Raw genomic sequence first — 21105 nt, forward strand, 5'->3', positions numbered from 1 at the left:
TAAGAGGGACAGTCTCTTTACAGACACCCACAGGGGCAGTTCTACCCTGTCCTACAGTGAGTTTGGGTTTCGGCGACCCACCCACCCCAACCTCTTGACTAATCAATCTCCCATTGGGGTGGGGGTGGGGCGCTCCAGTCCAAACCAGTCTGGACCGTTCTACATGGTTCCTCTCAAGCTTCGCCGCCTCTGCTTGGCTTCTCTCCGCCGGGAGTGCGCTTGTCCGGCCAGACCTCCGCCCTTTCCCTAGATCTGATCCGTCGGCCGTCGCCCTCCACGGACCGGGCGGCATCTTTGCCAAAGACGCACGTCAGGCCTGATTCATCCCAGTGTTCTGAGCCCAGGCCCCACCCCGCAGCATTCCGCCAAAACCGCTGAGCGGGTCGGGTTCGAACTCGAAATATCCGTAGTGGTCGTTTCCCCTTTTCCGAAACCCGCTCCCGCCACCTCCACCGAGGCGCACGCGCACTGAGGCCGAGCGGCGGCGACCCCGCCCCTCCTTCCCGGCCTCCGCGCGTACGGCGCATGCGTGCCGAGACCAACCGTCTCCATCCACGCATGCTCCGTTGAACGCTCAAGCGGGATCTTCCGCGACCTGCTCGCAGCGCATGCGCAGGGGCGGCACTCCCGCGGGATTTGAGCTGGGCCTGGTCCCGCGAGATCTCCTCCGCCTCCTCTCTCAGGCCGGCTTTGCTTGGGTGCTGCTTCCGGGACGCCTAGGTGCTTCTTGGGGTACCGGCTGCGAACTTTCTCCTCTCCCCCAAGCGTCCGACATCCCTATATGACCCCCGACGCCATTTACCGGCCGTATCGCCCCGCTCCTTCCACCCCTTCCTGTGCCGCGCCCCGGCCACTACTCAACACCCACTGCGGTAAGGGAGCCGCGTGCCCGCGGGAGGCGCACGCACCGCCGGGGGGCGGGGCACGTCGCCGAGGCCCCGCCCCCGCCGCGACCGTTTAACGGTCGTGAGAAGCTGGAGGGAGCGTGGGTCCCACCGAGCCGCGCGGGCGTGGCGGGGGCGGAGAGGCCCGTGGGCGTACAGAGAAACTTCAGATGGAGGAGAACCTAAGCGGGCGCGTGCTTGCGAACGAGCCGCACAGTACAGGGGAGGGGGGAAGGAGAGGGGGCCCGCTCCCCGGGCCCCCCATAACGCGAAAACGGACTCCTAAGTGCTGGGGGCTCCCCAAGGGAGAGCGTCCCCATCGAGGTCCGGCCACAGATGCCAAGTTCTAGAGCCAAGCTCCCCCCAGACCCCCTGCCATCGAGGGGTCGCCGACTCAGAGACCCTATAGGAGAGGGTAGAACTGTGGGTAACCAACTGTTGACGGGAATTCAGAGCAGCCGGCAGTTTCCCACGGCCGGCCTTGGGGGTCACAGCCCCAAGCACCACCGCTGAACCCATTTAAGGGAGGGAAACGCAGATGATACCCAGCTGGTATGGAGTTTGGAATTCCAAACCCAAACCGAACTCAACTGCCATCCAGGCAGTTCTGACTCATGGCGACTCTGTAGGACCGGGTAGAACTGCCCCTGTGGGTTTCTGAGACTGTACCTGCCCCCACCCCCCAATCCCCCATGCCACCAGGGCTCCTGAGGCATTAAAGACTTCCCTGATACTTTTCAGATAGGAACTTAGATCACCCACATTGTGTAGAACTGGTGAAGCCCCTTGCCCCGAAGAATGTGCCATTGGACATTTTAATTTTGGGGGGGTGCCTCCCCCCCATGACAAGAGTCCGATACCTAAGACAGCTCAAAACTTTTTCCCATCCACTCACATCCACCCCCTAAGACATAGTAGAACTGCCCTAGTGGATTTCTGAGACTGGATCCCTGTAGGAGTAGAAAGCCTCGTCTTTATTCTGAGAGGCAGCTGATGGCTTCCAACTGCTAACCTTCCCGTTAGCTCTGTAACCCACGAAGCCATTAGGGCGCCTTTCCTGTACCCAAAATCAGATAAACTCACCGCCATCCAGTGGATGCTGACTCATAGTGACCCTGTAGGACAGTGTAGAACGACCCCTGTGGGTTTCCCAGACTGTGAGTCTTTACAGGAGTAGAAAGGTTCATTGTGTTCCTGAGGAGTTGCCTGGTGGTTTCAAACTGATGACCTCAAGGTTAGCAGCTAAGTGAGCAACCACTATGCCACCAGGGCCCCTCCTATAAAAGGATCTTGTAAGTAGCATTAAGTGCACTGCTGTGGAGTCTATTCTGATTCCTAGTGACCCTGTAGGACAGACTAAAACTGCTCCATCAGGTTTCCAGGATTACTTGTCTTTCTGTCTAGGAGCAGCTGGTAGATTTGAATTACTGACCTTGCAGTTAGCAGCCCAACACTTAACCGACAACACCACCAGGGACCCCTTAGGTAGGTAGTCCCCAAAACAAAACCCACTGTTACCCCTTAGGCAAGTAGCCCCCAAAACAAAACCCACTGTTACCTAGTTTGTTGTGAACTCCTAGTAACCCTACAGGACTGAGTAGAACTCCTTAGAGCTTCCGACTGTGAATCTTACGGAGCAGGCAGCTTCACAGCACCACCAAACAAACCAAAAGCAAACTTGCTGCCATACCAGTGACTCTAACTCACCGTGGCCCTGGAGGAGAAAGCCGAACTGCCCCTGTGGCTTTGTGAGACTGTGAAGCTTTACTAGGGCAGAGCGGCTGGTGGTGGTTTCAAACCACTCACTTTGCGGCTAGCAGCCCAGCACATAGCCCACCATGCCACCCGTGCCCCTCCTTATCCTGCTAGAAAAGGATAATTCCCTGACTGACATGCAGATGGAGGGAGGAGGATTCTCCTAGGTATAGACGCAGACACTCTAGTGCTGGGACAGGAAAACCAGTCCACACAGGCAGCTCTGCAGAAGAACGTGTAAACCGATGCTTAATTGCAAAGGAGGGATTCCACAGTGCAGGGGGGAGGAGGGGGCTTCTCCCACTCCGGACTGTAAACAGTCATTAGGTGCCAAATGAGTCACTTATAAGCTTCTGTAAATGATCCCTTATTCCACTCTGTCTAGAAGGCTGGGTCTTGACCCCAGTCTGGCTGGGAGAAAGGGCAGGTCATGGGATTACCCTCGGATCCTGTCAGCAGACACGAGGCCCACAGGAACCTGTGGATCTGGTGGTAGGAGATCGGGAGACTGATGGGTTAGGTGTGGGGCTACTAACCTTGAGGTTGGTGGTTGAAGCCCATCACCCACTCTTCAGGAGAGAGATGAGGCTGTCTGCTTCGGTAGGGATTCATGGCCCCAGACACCCTAGGGAGCAGTTCCACTCTGTCCTGTAGAATCAGCTTGATGGCTGCGGACCCAAGCAGGAGTCAGCACACTTGTTCTGGGAAGAGCCGGGTCAGAGCCGTTTGGGGCTCGTCAGGCTGTGCACGTGCATGCTGTATACTGCTGCTTGTCACAGCTCGGCCCTGGACCAAGAAGGTAGCCATCGGCAGCTGGCACTTGGATGAGTGTCGCTGTGTTCCAACACAACTTTGTTTTCAAAAGCAGGAGGCAGGCCAGATTTGCCCTCTCAGTTGGTATTGTGCCAACTCTGGCCACCTGAGCACCAGCAGATGACCCCGTAACCCTAATGCCATCGAGTTGATTTGGACTTAAAGCGAGGACGTTGACATGCCACCTCTTTCTCCCAAAGGTTCAAACTGCTAACCTGCTTAGCAGCCCAGTGCTTACCCGTGTTGTCTGAGCCCCACAGACTCAGCTTTTACTTCTAGTGACCCTATAGAGCAGCGGTTCTCAGCCTGTGGGTCGCACCCCTGTGGTGGTCGAACGAACCTTTCAGATGTTTACATGATGCTTCATCACAGTAGCAAAACGACAGTGAAGTAGCAATGAAAATAATTTTGTGGTTGGGGTCACCACCACATGAGGGACTGTATGAAGGGGTCGCGGCCTGGGGTAGGTGGAGAACCCCTGCCACAGACGGTTTCATAGGCTGGGAGCTGATTTGATTTCCTCCCGTGGAGTGAGTGGCTGGTGGGCTTGAACCACCAACCTTGTAGTTAGCAGTCCAACCCTCACCCAACAGTGTTGCCTGGGCTCCTCAAGGACCTCACCGAGTTCTGAGTAAAGGAAATTGTTCCTGGAGACCCCCTGCCTCCCACCCCCAATCTCTATACCTAGAAATACATGGTAGGGAGTGGGTGGTCTAGGTAGCTATATCTCTCATGACGTATTTCAACTCACAGTGACCCCGTAGGACAGAGTAGTACTGCCCTGTGAGTGTCCGGCACCAGACGGGACAGGAAAGTGAGTTCCGCAGAGCCACGTACCCAGCTAAGAACCCCGGAGTTGTGCTCCTGGGTGAGAAGTGAGGCGTGGTTTTGGCGGCCCTCCCCAGAACTCCATTTGGAAACGAGGCCCGTGGAGAGGCAGGCCCCTGGCTTCATCCTGAAACCCTGTCTTTTCTCTGTAGGCAGCCATGTCTGAGTCAGGCCACAGTCAGCCTGGGCTCTATGGGATCGAGCGGAGGCGACGGTGGAAGGATCCTAGCCCTGGCGGGCCCCAGAACCTCTCTGGACCTGGTGGTCGAGAAAGAGACTACCTTGCCCCGTGGGAGAGGGAGCGACGGGTGAGTGAGTGGCCCACGGGCAGCCTTGCAGTCCACAGATGCTTAGGGAGCCCCTGTTCTGAGCACTCCTCTAGGGGCCGAGGCCAGGGCTGGGAAGCACACCCACCGCCCTGCTGCCGCGAGAGGGTGGAGAGTGGCTGGTGCAAAGGGGTGGGGTGGGCTGTTGGAGTTATTTTTAACTTTTTCTTATAAATTGGGTGACGGTTTACAGAGCCAACTGGCAGCTTGTGCATTCAACAGTTCGTCCACATCCTGTTTCAACTCAGCTATGATCCCCTCAAAGTACCTTCACTTATCCCACTTCCTCCCTGTGTTCTCTGTTTCTATTCCTCCTCCTCCTCGCTGAACTCTCTAACGTTATTCTCGGGTCTTAAATGCTTGCCCAGTCTAATACAGGTGCATTTAGTTGCAGCCCTGAAGGATCCGGGGGGCAGGGGGTGTCAGGGTCCCACCAGTCTCTGGAGATTTTGAGTTCGGTTTCACATTTTTCTCCCATCTGTCCAGGACCTTGTAACGTGAACCTTTTCAGAGCAGTTGGTAGTGGTGCTGGGCACCATCTAGTTCTTTTGGTCTCAGTCACGGAGGCTGATAGTCCTGTGGGCTCACAGTTCACTGGGCTGATCGAACTCCGTCACTCTTGTTTTCCCTTGAGCTAGGAGAGACCACGAGTTGTCCCTGAGATGGCTTCTCAAGAGCATTTAGGACCTCAGTCGCTGCTCACTTGTCAGAGGAACCAGCCTCTAACAACCACGGGGTCCAGAGGCGCAGTTGTACAGCAATAGTATATGAAGGTTACAGTAAAGTCATGGAAGATAGGAGAGAAGAGCGTAAAATGAAGGCGTCAGATACATTGTATGGTAGCATGCTCCCCTCAGCCCTTCTTGATGATCCATGTGGAACTGGCAGAAGAGTGTCTTTGCTTACTTGGGGTATTTATAGGTAGCCGTAAGACATGCATATGGTGGGTGGTAGCCACAGTAAGGTCCTTGAGCTCACAGGTGAGAAAATCTAATACTTGCACTGGGGGAAAGTGTGAGGGGGCTGGGTGACACAGTGGGAGGAGTTAGCAACAGGAAGTCTGCTTCTGCAGGGAGACAGAATCAACCAGGTGCTCACTGTAAGGCAGCAGAGCTGTTAGGGGAGAATCTGTGGGAATGATGTTTAAAGCAGGATCATGGACTTGGACTTTATCTCTAACTTATCAAACTGGAGGCTTTCCTATTGTGGAACACCAGCTTTCCGGATTCCCTCTGTCAGAAGGTAGGGAATAAGTCCTAGTCATTTTCCCACAGTGTCAGTTTCCCACACTCACTGAAGCAGGACGTAGGCTTTGGTGACTGTCTCATGCAACTTGACCTTGGTGTCAAGAGGACTATTCTGAGATGAAGTGGTCGGGGAACTCTCACAAACAGGTGACTTTTGAAGTGAGGCTTTATGGTGGGGCCTGAACAGAGTGCGCTGTGCCAAGTCTGAGGGAAAAGCATTCTAGCAGAACAAGGGCAGGCAGTGTGCTTCTAGCATGTTCCAGGAGCAGCCAGGCAGCCAGTGTTGCTGCAGTGGGTGGAGGAGGGAGAGGAGAAGAGGCCAGAGGCCACGGGACGAGATCCCCAATGATGCTCCTTGTAGGCCCAGTGGGAAAACTTTGGGTTGCACTCTGGGAGAACTTGGCCTTGGTGCCAGAGTTCCTGAGGAGGAGCTGTGCGGACCAGAAGCAGCAGTCATTTGTGCACAGCGAGCATGCTGCTGGCAGCCAGGTGCCAAGGGCCCAGCTGCTCCAGCATTCGCAGAGGAGAGAGCTGAGGGATGCAGGCCTCAGAGGTGGAACACTGGCCGGAAGTCACAAGTCCGTGGACTCAGGGACCCAGGCCAGCCTGCCGTAACAGTGGGGGGGGGGGGGGAGGGTGTCTTGAAAGAGGGAAGAGCTTTGGTTTTCTGGCCAGGCCTTGCCTTGCCTCGCCTCTCTGAGCTGCTTCATGTGTTCTTCCCATTGGACCTGCTTTCTGAACCTTGAGAAAAGGCACCGTGGAGAGAAAGCTCTCCATCCAGCACAGTGAGACACACCGCCTCCCCTGTCCGCCGCACCCACGCACACACCGCCTCCTGGGGAGATGGCACGCCTGCCTCCCCCTTCAGTCTCCCCACTGGCAACTCCCTAACCTTGTACTGCGCTTCGGCCTCTGCTGCTGAGCCTCCCCACTTGCCTGTGGCTTCTTACACGCTCCGTGTCCCCTGCTGGCCCCAGCATCGCCCCCTCCTCCCTCCCTCCCATGTGGATGGGATGCTCTCACTCACCACGCGCACTTTCCCTGCTTGCCCCCTGCCAGGCTGCTGCACGTACATTCTCCTCCTGACATGGCGCTGTCTTCTCTCCCCACTCACTGCCTCCATCCACGTACCATCCAGGGGCCTCCCCTCCTAGCTCCTCAGGCATTCCCATGCTCCCTCTCCCCCCGCCCCGCCCCCCTCAGCTTTCCTGCATTCCAAGCGGTTTGTAAATTGTCCTCTTGTATCGTCTTCACCTTCCACCAGTAGCGTCTGCAGGGTTTAAATAATCCACCCACAGGCAGTGAGTCCACCGGGCCTCCCAGAGACCCTCTGTAGGGTTTCCAAGGCTGTGAGTCCTTATGGAACTGAGAGCCTCATGGTTCTCCCTTGGGGTGGCTGGTGGATTTGAACCACCGACCTTGCCACTCATTGCTTACCGGACTGCACTGCCCCGGGGTTCCTACGGTCTCAGTAGATGACTTGATTGTAAAGCTGAAGGGACAGGGCCCAGTGAGGGACTAGGGGGTAAGGCTCTCCTGAGGTTACTCAAGACATTGGAGAAGAAACCAGCCCCAAATTCGGTTTTACCGTGAGCCGATTGCAGGTGGGAAAAGTGGGAAGGGGGCTGAGGGGTGCCATGTGTTCCCAGCAGCTCTGTCTGAGCACCTGCCACGCCCCCCACTTTGTTCTCAAACAAACCCCACTTGCCAGAAGGAAGATGGTCCCTCGCTCCTGCTGTCTGGGTGTGCCTCGATGAAGAGGTTGAGAGCGTGGTTCTGGAGCCTGACGGCCTGGGTTCAAATCCTGTCGGCACTGCTGAGCCCAGTTTCCTTCAAACAGACGTGGGTTTCACACATCACAGGATTCCCGTGTGCTCTGTCTCCTGCGGGGCTGTGTGCATGGCATGTGCACACACACCTTACTTGCATGGCCCATCCAATGCTTAAAATACCACGTTGGCAAGCCACCTGACTCCACGGGGCCTCAGTTTCCTCACCTGGAAATTGGGGGTGATGGTACCTACCGGCAGGGTGACCAAGGATCCCTGGCGGCACAGTGGTTACGACCCCCGGCTGCTCCGGGGAAGAGGACAGGAAGTCACCATGGACTCGACGGCAGTGACTTTGGTCAGGGTTTGGACAAGGTGGTCCGTGGTGCCCCCAGAGCCCTTCCTGAGCGACGGCCCTCTCTCCCGTCCCTCACCCCAGGATGGCAGCGAGGAGACGGGCACGGCAGTCATGCAGAAAACCCCCATCATCCTCTCCAAGCCTCCAGCCGAGCGGGTGAGCTGGGGAGTGTCCTCTGAGTGGGGGGAGACTTAGGGTACGTACCTCCCCCATCCTCCCCCACTGACTGGAACCCACTCACCTACACAGTCGAAGCAGCCGCCTCCACCTGCCCCCACCCCCACCGCCCCACCTGCTCCAGCCCCCCTGGAGAAGCCCATCGTCCTCATGAAGCCCCGGGAAGAGGGGAAGGGTCCTGTGGCCACAACAGGCGCCTCCACCCCCGAGGGTGCTGCCCCGCCACCCCCAGCAGCCCCGGCCCCACCCAAAGGAGAGAAGGAGGGGCAGCGTCCCACGCAGCCCGTGTACCAGATCCAGAACCGGGGCATGGGCACTGCTGCGCCAGCTGCCATGGACCGTGAGTCGGGGCAGCGGCGGGACGGTGGGAGCGGGCCAGGCCGCCCTCCCGCCTAGACTCTGATGGGGTCCTCTGTGCCCTGCTCTCTCCCGTCTGCAGCTGTTGTGGGCCAGGCCAAGCTGCTGCCCCCTGAGCGCATGAAGCACAGCATCAAGCTGGTGGACGACCAGATGAACTGGTGCGACAGTGCCATCGAGGTTGGTGGGGCTGCCTCCCTTCCTGTTGGGCCCCCAGGCCTTCTGCTGGGCGCCACTCCCTGGCCAGCCACAGCTATGCCGGGGTGGGGGGGAGGAGTGGGCAGGGGGACCCTGAATGTCTAGGCTGTAGTTTGGGTCTTGCTCTCCTTGCATCCTGGTGGTGCCCTGGGGTCTCCGTCCCCATCCCTCCTGAGCGGTCAGAGGTGCACTGGTGCCCACTGTGCCCCACCTCCCTCCCGGCAGCCCCCACGCCCGTCCAGACTTCACATGCCTGTGTCATCATGTCTGCCTCCAGCCTCCCACTCTCCACGTCCCCTCCTCCGCCCCCTGCCCATCAGCCTGGACTCTGGCCCACTTCCCACTGAGCCCCCCTCTACCCCCTCTGCCTCCATTCTCTTACCAGCCCAGCTGGTTCTGAAAAGCCCTGTGGTCAGGCCGTACCTCAGCACTGCCTTGTGGGACTGTGCCAACGCTGAACCGGTGTGCATGTCTTGAGTCAGGGAGCCGGGGTGGCTCTAGGGGGTCAGGGCAGGGCTGCTAACTACCGGGGCGGTGGCTCAAGCCCACCAGCCTCCCTGCAGGAGAAACGTCCAGCCCAGACACCCTCCGGAGCACGTCTGCTCTGTCCTCGGGCCACTGTGAGTGGTTGTCATTGAAACGGGGTCCTGGTCGCCGTTGGTGTTTCATTGTAACTGGTGACCGTGGGGAACAGCACAGCCCAGGCATTCTGACTTCATATGTCACGGAGCGGGCCCAGGATTTGCTCCTTTGGTTCTGGGTTGGACTGCTAAGCATGGGGTCGCAGGGGGAGGGGGGGAATGAGGCTCTCTGTTCCTGTAAAGAAGAGTCATACTCCCCAGACCCACAGGGGTTTGTGAGTGGGAAGCGGCTCAGGGCCCTGAGTGAGAGAAGGTGTTTGGGGGCTGGGTGGGGAGAGGCAGGGTACAGGACCCTTCCCAGAGACTGCCCCTGCGCCCTGCGCCTTCCTGGACGGAGAGCTTGCCTGCCCTCTGGTGGTGGAAGTTAGCTGTGCTGGCAGCCCAGTTGAAAGGCGGGAGTTTCCCCAGGAGCTCCACCTGGCACCAGCCAGAGTCTGGACAGCTGCCCCGCCTTCCTTGTGCCTCCCCAGCTGCCCTCTGACCTGACTCCTTCTCTTCCCAAGGGCACATTTAGCTTGCTCCTGCCAGGTTCCAACCACACGGAACCTTGCTGTTGTTGGGTCTCCCAGGCTGTGTTCCACCTGAGAAACGCCCCCCCCCCTCCACACACACACACACACCACCCCACCTCCCCCTACCCCACCCCTCACTCTCCCAGTTGAGGGTACTAGGCTGGTGGAAGTCTCTCTCCAGGTTTTCTCTTGACGCGGCTCTCAGGGCTCCCTCGGCAGCTGAGGTGCCAAGAGAACCACATCCCGTCTCCTCCCACAGTACCTGCTGGATCAGACCGACGTGTTGGTGGTTGGCGTCCTGGGCCTCCAGGGGACAGGCAAGTCCATGGTCATGTCACTGCTGTCAGCCAACACCCCAGAGGAGGACCAAAGGTGAGGGGCACATCAGATGGGTGTGTGGAGGGCCAAGCCCCAGGGGCCAGGGGCTGGGAAGGGGGCCAGGTGGATAGGGAGCCTGGGAGTTTTGCAGTGATTTCCTGGGACGTTGCTTTCTGTTCCCGGGCTTCAATGGCTTTGTCAGCTGAGGAGAATTTCGGGGTGCAGCAGATCGCTTCCTCACATCCTTCCCACCTTCCCCAAGAAGTGGCACAGAGCCCCAAACGGGAAATGGAGGAGTCATCACAAAGGCCCACCACAAGCAACCTCAGCCCTGCCACCCACAGCACTCTGAGTGAGGCAGGATGGCAGCAGACTGGCAGAACCTCAGGGGATAGCATTTTAATGGAGGGGAGACAGGGCCACCCAGACAGATGGACCCACAGCAGAGCCAGAGCCCAGACTGTCCGGGGGCTGTAGGTAGAGCAATGTGAACATGAGGGGATTCGTTCTGTGCTCAGGCCGCCTGCCCTCTGCCTAACGCCTTCTTGTGCCCACACACACACTCCCTACCCCCCCCACCCCATCCTGCCCGATGTCCAATGGCGTGTTTGGGAATGAGGCCGAAGTTCCATGGGAGCAGAGGCCACCCCCAGCATCCTGGGGCCCTGCCCGCCCTTGGTGTCTGCCTTGTGGGTCTAGGCACCTCCATGGGCATCCCGTGGAAGGATGCCGCAGCCTGCTTTTTGTCAGATGGCTCATGACATGTCCCCAAGAAACAGGAATCGCCTATTGAGCAGTAGATACTTCTATCCTGATGTTACAGGTTGAAGAAAGTAGAGTCAGTTTTTCTACACAGTTATTTGGTAAAAACCCACTTGTTCTCAAGAAGTGACACGTTGAGCCAAACAGGCCAGTTCTGCCTGCTCTGCCCTCATGTCCCCAGGAACCAAGACACCGCTGACCAGGTTTGAAATGCTGAGCTCCCCCCAGTTTCTCTTGGTTCCTAGCCAACAGTGTGACCCTGTTTATCAGTAGGAGCCTCCAGGTCAGCAGTTCAAACCAACCAGCGGCTCCATGAAGAGGGGTGAGGCTGGCTGTTGGTGTGAAGTCTAGTGTGTGGGAAACCCTAGGGAGCCGCTTAACTATTAGTCATTCTATTGGGGGTCTCTTACAGATCTTATAACAATCCATCATTCAGTTGTGTCAAGCACATTTGTACATTTGTTGCCATCATCGTTTTCAAAACATTTTCTTTCTACTTGAGCCCTTGCTATCAGCCCCTCTTTTTTCCCCTCTCTCCCTACCCTCGTGGGAATCCTTGGTCAATATATTACTATTGTTCTTTCATGTGTTAACACTGGCCATTGTCTCTCTTCGCCCACATTTCTATTATCCATCCCCTGTTGGGGGGTGGTGGTGTATATCCAGCCTTTTGAGCAGTACCCCTTCCTGCCCCTCATGGAATTGTACCTGGGGGTTTATCTGTGCTGGATTCCCTGTGTCGACAGCTCGTGTCTGTACCAGTGCACACTAGCTGGATTTGTAAGGTAGAACCAGGGTCATGATAAGGAACTAGAAGAATGTGGGTTTTGTCAGTGCTGCACTGCACCCTGATTGACTCATCCCTTCCTTGTGACCCTACTGTGAGGGGATGTCCAATTGTTTGGGTTTCCGTTCTGAACCCCCTCACTTGCACGCATATAATTGTTTGTTTTAGATCTTTTGATACCTGATCTTGTTGACACCTCCTGATCACATAGGCTGGTGTGCTTCTGCCATGTGGGCTTTGTTGCTTCCCTGCTAGATGGCTGCTTGTTTCCTTTCACACCTTAATAAGACCCCAGACACTGTATCTTTTGATAGCCGGGCACCATCACCTTTCTTCACCACATTTGTCTTCAGTGATCGTGTTCGGCACTCTTAAGAGCGTTGCTGGTGCGAACCTCAGTAACACTAGGAGCGTTGGTCCTGCTGCTGGCCTACAGTCCACCTGAGGAAACTGAGGACAGAGGTTAAGGAGCTTACCGAACACACACAACCAGAGAGAGGCCGGGTGGGATGGAGCGCAGCCGTCTGGCAGAACCTTGCTCTGGCGCCTCTGTCCGCCAGCTGACGTTAAACGAAGCCCCTCAGAACCTGCGGTCAAGTGGGAGGGAGTGAAGCCCACCCGCAGACAGCAGGGGCCTGGGGCGGCTGCCACCGTTGAGGGTGGGAGTGTGGGGTGCAGGCGGGGAGCCCGCCTCAGATCGCATCATGAGCCCCTCACAGGCCTCTCCTGTGCCGACTCCCCCCTCTGCAGGGCCTACGTGTTCCGGGCCCAGAGCGCTGAGATGAAGGAGCGAGGAGGCAACCAGACCAGCGGCATCGACTTCTTCATTACGCAGGAGCGGATCGTTTTCCTGGACACGCAGGTGCTGCCCTTCCCCGCACGCCCCTCCCCCAGGGTGCCAGCCAAGCCACAGCAGCCGTGCCCTTGGGCAAGATCAGTCTGTTCCTAGCCCTCAGCCGCCTCTTGTCAAGTTTTGGCTCCCTCTATCCAGCTTCTCCGTAGCAGCCAAGAGAATCTTCTGGAGTGCTGACTAATGGGCTGGGCTCTGGAGTCACTGTCCCCCATCCCACCCGCTGCCACCACTGAGTCGATTCGGACCCTCAGCGGGCCTCTGTGGGGTTCCCCAGACTGTCCGTCATTACGGGAGCAGGCAGTCTCCTCTTTGTCCCAGGGAGTGGCTAGTGGGTTTGAAGTGCTGACCTCGCGCTTATGTAACAGTTCCCCCTCCTGTACAATGAGAACAGTACTGCTTGCCTCGCAGGTGTTTGTGAAGTCTCAGTGAGTTAAACCAACAAAGGTGCTGACTGCTCACAGCTGTCATGCCCTTACAGCCACATGCTCGTTCTCTTTGCTTCCTGCCCCGTCATGCCTCAGCTGCTGGGCAAAGCCTTGGCGACAGGGTCCCGCCAGGAGAGCAGACCGGGCGATGGGTGGCACTCCTCCTCTGCCCTTAGCATGGCTGTGATCCAGAGCAGACTCCACAGCAGTAGGTTTTAAGAAGCCTGACGACTCCCAGGTCACGTTTCACACCCCCCAGCCGCCCCACGGAAGAAAGGCCCGGGAGATCCTCTGTCCCTGGGAAGATGGGAGCCGGGCCCTAACCATCATCCTTCGTCACCTCTCCGCTCTGGAATGGAACTCGGCCCCAGGCTGTTTCCACTTCGCCATAGACAGGTCTCCCACGGGAAGCACGTGGGGAGGTTCTGACCCCTGGGAGTCGTCAACCACTGGATCAGAGGGTGGCTTTACCCCAGGGAGGAAGTTTATCGGGGTGCGGAAAGAAGGATTGCAAACATGGGCACGGGGTGACCCTCAAGAAGGAGGTGCCACGTGTGGTGGGTGTGGACCTGCTGCTCTGCTCTGTCAGCTCTCCCCCAGCTCCCAGTAAAAAGTCCCAAAGGAGGCTGCCCTGCTCTGTGCGCCCTGGCCGCCTCGGCCGCAGGCCGCTCCTCCACCCAGGGCTGTGACTCTCGAAAGCCCACTGCCCGCTGGTCACCCGCACCGTCGGGCCCCCTCACTCACTCTGCGAGCAGCGTGTCGAAAGCGTTTCCAATGACAGTCCTCACTGGCCCCTTCACGCAGATGCTGCCTGGCCCCAGCCAGAAGCATGACCCCCTCTGGCTCAGGAGCAGCTAACTGACCAGGGGAGGGGGTTGAGGAAAGCCTCTTTGGAAGGTTTGCTGTTTGATGGTGAAGTGGGTGAGGGTTGACTGAGCAGCTCTGTTTCCCTACTAGTGTTGTTTCCCGCCGTAGACTGCAATCTGGGCCACGCAGCTGGTGAGGGGCGGGGGCCAGCCCATTAATCTCGGGTTCGATGGGCACAATTGTACGGTTGAGATATGCAAAGATTATAATAAAGTCATAGAGAGCATGAGAGATAGAGGAGAGATTGAAATAATGGATTCAGACACATTTGGTGGTAGCCTTCTCTCCTCAGCCTCACTTGGTGGTCCACGTGGTGATGGGAGACCTGAGGGCAGGAGAGAGGAGGAGGGGATGGAGGACAAGGGGAGAGAGGACCGGGAGGAGAGGCCAGGGGGGTGGTCTTTATTGCTAACCTAGGCTTCTATATCTTTGGGGGCGCAAGCCCCCTAATTACAGGTAAAGACAGGCGTCACAGGAAGGGGTTGCACTATAGGTTATACAGCAATGAGAGGGGGTAGTCTAGGGACATACAATAGGAAGAGGAGTGATTGGGGTACACGTGTGACAAGATGGGCAGATCCTAGAGTCAGGATGGCAGCCTAACTTTGGATGTCACTGAGCAGGTTTGACCTGTTCTCTGGCTCTCTGTGGAAACCATTATCAGTAGGGTGTAAACCCCACCTACAGGGACCAGGCTAATGTCACAAGCCTTTAGGGAGAAGAAGCCCATTGTCCTTAACAACAGGGAGTGGGCTCCACCTGTGGTGGGCCCAGACAGTGTCTGGCAACTGACAGCCTTTCGGGGAGGTAACTTGACAATCATTTACCATGAGTTGCAAGCAGTGTCCTAAGTCTAACATACATTTGGGGGAGATGACTTGGAAGAAATCTTTCTGTTTCCCACACACAGCCTCCCTCGAGGCACTTCCTCCCTGCTTGAAAGTGTCCTCCTGGGCCCCACAGAGCTCTGCTGACTGACTGCACAGCCTGTGTCGTCCCAAGAGAGACAGTAGCCTCTGTCTTGAGATGTCCCTTAGCTCAGGAGCTGTGGCCCCTCAGCTCCTGGCCTTGACACCCTCCTCTGTGGCCTCTGCAGCCCATCCTCAGCCCCTCCATCCTGGACCACCTCATCAACAACGATCGCAAGCTGCCCCCAGAGTACAACCTCCCGCACACCTACGTGGAGATGCAGGTGAGGCTGCCCGGCCCCGACACCTGAGAGCCAGGGGGCCCTGGGGAGAGGGGCCAGCTCTTCAAGTCACTTGGCCAGCCCCCTCTTCAAGTATCAGGGCCCCTGTGTACAATGTGGAGGTTGGTCCTTCCTGGCAAGGATGTCGGGGTGACCTCTGCACTGCTAGGTGCTCAGCGCTGTGGCCCTGGCCCCAGGGCCCCCTCAGCTGAGCCCGATGCTCCGGGACCACAGTTCTGGGCAGAGGTAGGCTCCAACTGTGTCCTCCTTTCCGCCGCCCACCGCAGTCCCTGCAGATCGCTGCCTTCCTCTTCACTGTGTGCCACGTGGTGATTGTCGTCCAGGACTGGTTCACGGACCTCAGCCTATACAGGTGAGAGACAGGGCCGCACAGTCCCACCGAGCCGCTGCTCAGAACCTCACGGCCAGCGAGTCAACACCAACTCATAGCGACCCCCGTGGGTGTCTGAGACTTTCACTGTTGGTGGGAGCAGGGACCCTCGTCTTTCTCCCTCGGAGCTGCTGCTGCTTTCCAACAGCCGGCCACGCGTAACCATGAAAACGTGTAACCGCAAGAGCAGGTGGCCACCCCACCCCACCCACCTTGGCTCCTTGATGAGGATGCAGCCGATGTCCACAGCCAGTTCCTGCCTCCCTCTCCCGCTCCCTTCTGCAGGCACACCCAGCCCAGGGTCTGGAGTGACCCTACCCCCAGCTGGGAAACGCTGCCCACTTGTCTCCTTCAGGCCCCCCGGGACCTTCCTTGGCTGTCTTACAGATGACCTTTCAACCACCACCACCCCCGACAGGATGGGTGTGTGGTCCATCTCCCTCAGGAGGGCAGGCTCCCCAGTGCCCCACCGGGAAGCTGTGGAGCACAAGCCTGGGGCTCGAATAGGAGGAGGGGCTGGCCAGAGTGCCCTTGGAGCCTCCTCCCTGACCCCAGGCAGCGTCCCTGGCAGGCTGGATGGAGAGGGAGTGAGGCCCCAGGGGCTCCAGAGGTGTTGCATGCCCCCCACCCCAACCTCTGACTCGGGACCTGGGGCCACAGTGGTGCCCTTGACTCGGGATGCTTGGGGAATCGCAGCCTTAGCTGGTGCAGGTCTGCCCTCCTTGGGCTTCCTTGGTGGCTTCCCACCCCAGTCACAGCCTGAGAGCTTTGGGCACAGTGCCTGGCGTGTGGAAGCACAGTGTGAGTGCTGGCTCACTAGTCTCATGCATAATAACCCTGGGGGTGCGCGACCGAACTGCCCGCTGCCCACTGGGATTTATGAGGCCGACCCCACCTGGATCCTCTGTTCTGGGCACAAGGGCTGCAGAAGGGTGGCTTCTGCCCGAGGGGAGCACATATGCCTGTTGGGGGTGGGGGGTGCGGTTCAGTGGGTGAGGGTACTATGTGTTCAGCGCAGCCCCTTCACCCAGCTCTCCAGGGACAAGTGTTATTGCATCTCGGAGCCCCAGGGAACAGTCCCCCTCTCTCCTCCTCCAGAGGGTCTTCTTGTGTCAGAATTGACTTGGAGACCTGCCGCCCAGTCACAACATGCATGGTGCCTACATGGGCCTGGGAGGGTAGTCCCCCAAGTCATGTGACCATCATGTCCTCAAAGGGTACCCTCAGCCCGACAGTGGGCCCAGGGGTGCCAGCACAGGAGTGATGCGCACTCACCCAACCCCCAGGTTCCTGCAGACCGCCGAGATGGTGAAGCCCTCCACGCCGTCCCCCAGCCACGAATCCAGCAGCTCCGCCGGCTCCGAGGAAGGCACTGAGTACTACCCCCACCTGGGTGAGGACTCTACAGGCGGGCGCACATGGCCCCTCCCTCCACCCAGGCTCTGGGTCTAGCAGCCTTTCGGGTTCACTGGCTTCTCCCTGCAGGGGCTTGGGAACAAGTGTGTATGACTAAGGGTCCCCCGGACAAGCCTCCCCCGCCCCCCCCACACACACACACACTCGGAGCCCCCTCCTGTCAGAGCTGTGCCTGGGCCCAGCCTGCTCTGTGACGCCCGGTAGTGGAGACTGGGAAGAGGGTGAGAAAGGAGCGTTGCCAAGCCGTGGCACTGCCCTGCCCCCTCAGTCTTCCTGCAGAACAAAGCCCGCCGAGAGGACTTCTGCCCCCGGAAGCTGCGACAGATGCACCTGATGATCGACCAGCTCATGGCCCACTCCCACCTGCGCTACAAGGGTGAGGGCCTCCCCTCCCCCCGGGACCCTCATCCCAAGACCGACGCCTGACCCTCCACCCTCGTGCCCCAGGCACTCTGTCCATGCTGCAGTGCAACGTCTTCCCAGGGCTCCCACCCGACTTCCTGGACTCCGAGGTCAACCTGTTCCTCATGCCCTTCATGGACAGCGACGCTGAGAGTGAGACCCCCCCACGGGCAGGTGCGGCACCCTGCCCCGAGTAAACACCCACCCCAGCCTGGCCACGGGAGGCGTGGGTCTGGGGATGGGGGAGGCGTGGGTCTGCGTGGCTGAGCTCTGCGAGCTCCCAAGACCAACATGCTGGTTGGCTGGGCGGAGGGTCCTCTAGCAGGCTGTCCTCCTGACTGTCCACTCCCCCCTAAAAAAACCCTGCCAGGGCCTGGTTCCAGCCCACTCTTCTCCCTGCTGCCCGGCTACCGGGGCCACCCCAGTTTCCAGTCCCTGGTGAGCAAGCTCCGGAGCCAGGTGATGTCCATGGCCCGGCCTCAGCTGTCCCACACGATCCTCACTGAGAAGAACTGGTAAGGAGGGTGAGGATTAAGGAGGGGCTCCCAGCTCACTCTGTGACCCCAGCTCTGGGATCACACGCATCTTGTAGGTCCCCCCTTTCCAGCACGTTTGACTTCTGGTTAATCCGAGAGTGGGGGTTGGTTTGGTCGTCGTTGATCCTTGGGGAGAGGTCAGCTCAGAGAGGGAGCGGTTCACGCAGGGTCACGGGGAGGAATGCCCTGTGATTTGGTGGCCTCTGGATGTCAGGTAGGACCGGTCAGTTCTCCCTAGGAAGCTTCAGAAGGTCTGTTGTGAAGCCCTGGGTGTGGGAGGCCGGGAGAGGCTCCCGGAGCTGCCCTGTGCTCCGCCTATGCGGCACGGCCTACTCCTCCTCCTCCTCCTCTCCTCTTCTGCCCTCCTGACCTATGGCAGGACTGACCCTCCCCTCCTGCCGGCCTTCACCCAGCCCTGCGTCACCCCAGCCCCCACTTCACGTGACTGTCTCTGCCAAGGCACCAGGGCTGCCCCCTCCCATTTCCAGACTCCTCGGGCCTGGAGAAGGGGCCAGGGGAGCAAACAGGCAGCAGGGAGCCCTGCCTGGGGGAGCACAGGATGGTGGGCAGGGGCACCCCCAGCCCCAGCCCGGGGCCTCCTGTTGGCCCACCTGGGATCCCAGTGGGGAGGAGGGGAGTTTAGCAGGCCGACAGCAGCAGTTCCACATCTCCCATCACCATCAGGCTCCAGAGGGAGGTGGGCCCCACTGCAGAGGCCCACACACTGGGAGGTAGGATCGTGAGGTCCCTCCAGTACATCTTCCAGGCATCTTCCTTCAATCCCAGCCCAGAGGACAGAGCCCAAGAGGCCGACACCTCAGGCAGGCTGTCTGCTGGGCCTCCCTCCACGTCCTTACCTGTCAGCCAGGTGGAAGGTGGGGTGGGGCTCCGCCAGGGAGGTGCCTGACTGCTGTCCCCGCCCACAGGTTCCATTATGCGGCCCGGATCTGGGACGGGGTGCGAAAGTCCTCCGCGCTCGCCGAGTACAGCCGTCTGCTGGCCTGAGCCCCAGTGGAGTGGACCCAGGGGTCCCCAGTGACGGTGAAGGAGCGCACGTGCCCTCCCTCCGACTGGCGGAGTGTGAGCAGGTCTGAGGGACGAGAGTTGTGACGTCCTCAGCGGGAGACGGAGATGTCGAGGGCCAGGCCCACATCAGAGGGAGGTGGTGCCGAGGGAGCCTTTGAGGCCCTCCCCCGGGCTGCTGTGGGGCAGCCCCTCCCGGGACAGGCAGAGGAGGAGCCCCTGCCCCGTGACTCCAAGGAAGGCAGGGGGAGGCCGGCTGGGGGCTCTGTTAGGGCCCATTCAGTGGTTCAAATAAAAGCTGTCACACAGGCCTAGTCTGGCTCTTGTCTGTCCAGCATGCCGTCCTGGGGAGGGGGCACATTTGCCACCTAGCTCTGTGGGCTGGTTGTCCTCCGTCACTCACTGGAACGTGAACTTGGACAGAGACTCACCCACTGGGGGCCAGGGCTGTTGAGCAGGTGCACGCCAGCAGCCTCCCAGGGAGGACAGCACCCCCTTGCAAGACGTCTGCCTTTGGTTAAATACAGCGAATGCAGTGCCGACCTGCAGTTCCTACCTGCTAATGCCGCGCTTGCTCGTGTTCACACGTCCTGGCCTCCCGTGCCGACAGTTCCACTTTCCCTCGCAAACCCTGTCTGCTCTTGGCAAGAAACAGCCCCTACCCTGGTGGGCAAGTCCGCCAAAGAGCTCTTTGAAAGTGCGGGAGCACAGGGGCCTCTCCTCCAGGAGCACTTGAACAAAGACAGCGGAGAGGAAGGAAGGAATGCCTTGGAGCCACTCTGCCTGGGGAGGGAGCCAGGCCCACGTTATCAGAGATGGTCCCTAGAGGTCCCGGCCCATGCTGGTAGGAGGTCAGCCCAAAGAGGAAGACCGTCACGGAGGCGGCTGGACACAGTGGCTGCAGCTCCACTGCGGTGACTGGCTGGTGTGGCCCAGGCCGTGGTCCCTTCTGTTCTACGCTGAGTGGCTCTGGGTCCACTCCATGTCACCCAGAATGGCTCTGGTGGTACAGCGCTGAAGCGATTTAACCCCCACCCCTGGCCACACCACAGGGGAGCCAATCGGCTGCCTGCCTTAAAGGGTTATAGCCAAAATGACCCTGTAGGGCACTTGCAAATCCCCATAGAAAGTGGACTCTGCGGCACCTACATAGCCTCAGGTACATGCTGCCCTGTTAGCTAGTCAGCACGGGACCATGGGGGTTGTCTCCCCAGGCGTCTGCATAGGACTACAGCAAAGGGGCCCCAGAAACCAGGCACCCACCACACCTGTGGAAAGATCCAAACTGAGCATGCTCAGACACAGGCCCCCTGGGCCCAGGTGGGAGGTCTACCTGGCTGCACAGACTGCGTGCAGCCACGTGACATCGCATAGATGGGCCTAAACTGAGGTCAGCCGAGGCCTTCAAGCACAGCTCCCGGGCAGAGGAGATCCAAGCAGCCGCGGGCAGGTCTCTGGCTCCTCTTCCTTTCTCTAATTCGGGTGAACTCGCAGTCGGATGGTTGGGGGTGCGCATGTGCCACCCTGGCCCCGAGTCCAAGCTCCCTCTCTGGCCTGCCTCTCAGCGCGCTCTTTTAGGGTTTCCTGTGAATCCCTGAAACGCCCCTTTTTCTCACAAGTCACTTAGATTCACAAATGTGCTTCTGCCGCGTGAATTCTTAGCATTGCGAAGCAAGAACCGAGGGATAAACCACCCCAGAAACCTAACAGTTCTGCCTGCAAAATAGCCGTAATCTTAGTGCAGTGGGTCCCCAAGTCTCTCTCCAAATCGGTAGGTTGACCCTGCCCACCCTGTTAGCCCGGACGCTCAACCTGCCGCCCCATACAGCCCATGAATGCACCAGTTCTGCAGCCCACAGAGCACCCGAGTCACCCACCACCCCAAGGCACTTGCTGCTTCCCTGGCCCTGGCACCCCCCAGCCCTGCATCCCTGAGGAGCAGGGAGGGGGCGACACCCCCCATCACAGCAGCTCCTGTGTCCATAACTCCCCAACCCAACTCACTGCTGTTGAACGAACTTCCCACTCAGAGGGGCCCAAACCCCACAATGGCCTTTTTAGTTCTTTCTGTGAGCTATTGGTCACTGTCACTCGTGACGGAAAGGGCCAGGGCTCAGGAAATGGAAGCTGTCACACCTTCTTTCATGGTAAGTGGTGAGGGGTGGGGGACCAACGTTCATTTCAGCGTGCAACCATCCCAGTACCCCAGAGCTGTGCCTCACCCTCCAGCCCCTCGGTGCGGGGAACAGAGTGGGAAGAGTATGCGGACAG

General features: G+C 58.9%; 1 protein-coding gene across 1 annotated transcript; it reads left to right on the forward strand.

The window, feature by feature from the left end:
• Nucleotides 1–650: 650 nt before the first annotated feature.
• SMG9 (SMG9 nonsense mediated mRNA decay factor) lies at nucleotides 651–19139 on the forward strand. The gene is made up of 14 exons (XM_075537056.1): nucleotides 651–872; nucleotides 4433–4588; nucleotides 8062–8136; nucleotides 8230–8497; nucleotides 8597–8694; nucleotides 10125–10237; nucleotides 12483–12594; nucleotides 14974–15069; nucleotides 15354–15439; nucleotides 16744–16850; nucleotides 17142–17249; nucleotides 17321–17449; nucleotides 17646–17790; nucleotides 18738–19139. The coding sequence occupies exons 2-14, from the start codon at nucleotides 4439–4441 to the stop codon at nucleotides 18814–18816; spliced, it is 1566 nt and encodes a 521-aa protein (XP_075393171.1). The 5' UTR covers nucleotides 651–872; nucleotides 4433–4438; the 3' UTR covers nucleotides 18817–19139.
• The last annotated feature ends 1966 nt before the right edge of the window (nucleotides 19140–21105 follow it).

The sequence above is a fragment of the Tenrec ecaudatus genome, chromosome 18, assembly GCF_050624435.1.
Source record: "Tenrec ecaudatus isolate mTenEca1 chromosome 18, mTenEca1.hap1, whole genome shotgun sequence".
Classification (NCBI taxonomy): Eukaryota; Metazoa; Chordata; class Mammalia; order Afrosoricida; family Tenrecidae; genus Tenrec; species Tenrec ecaudatus.

Excerpts from the sequence above, each read along its gene's own strand:
- SMG9 (XM_075537056.1), top strand. The coding sequence starts at position 4,439 with ATGTCTGAGTCAGGCCACAGTCAGCCTGGGCTCTATGGGATCGAGCGG. Across the intron at positions 8,498-8,596 it reads TGCGCCAGCTGCCATGGACC|CTGTTGTGGGCCAGGCCAAG; the intron begins GTGAGTCGGGGC and ends TCCCGTCTGCAG. Across the intron at positions 15,070-15,353 it reads ACACCTACGTGGAGATGCAG|TCCCTGCAGATCGCTGCCTT; the intron begins GTGAGGCTGCCC and ends CGCCCACCGCAG.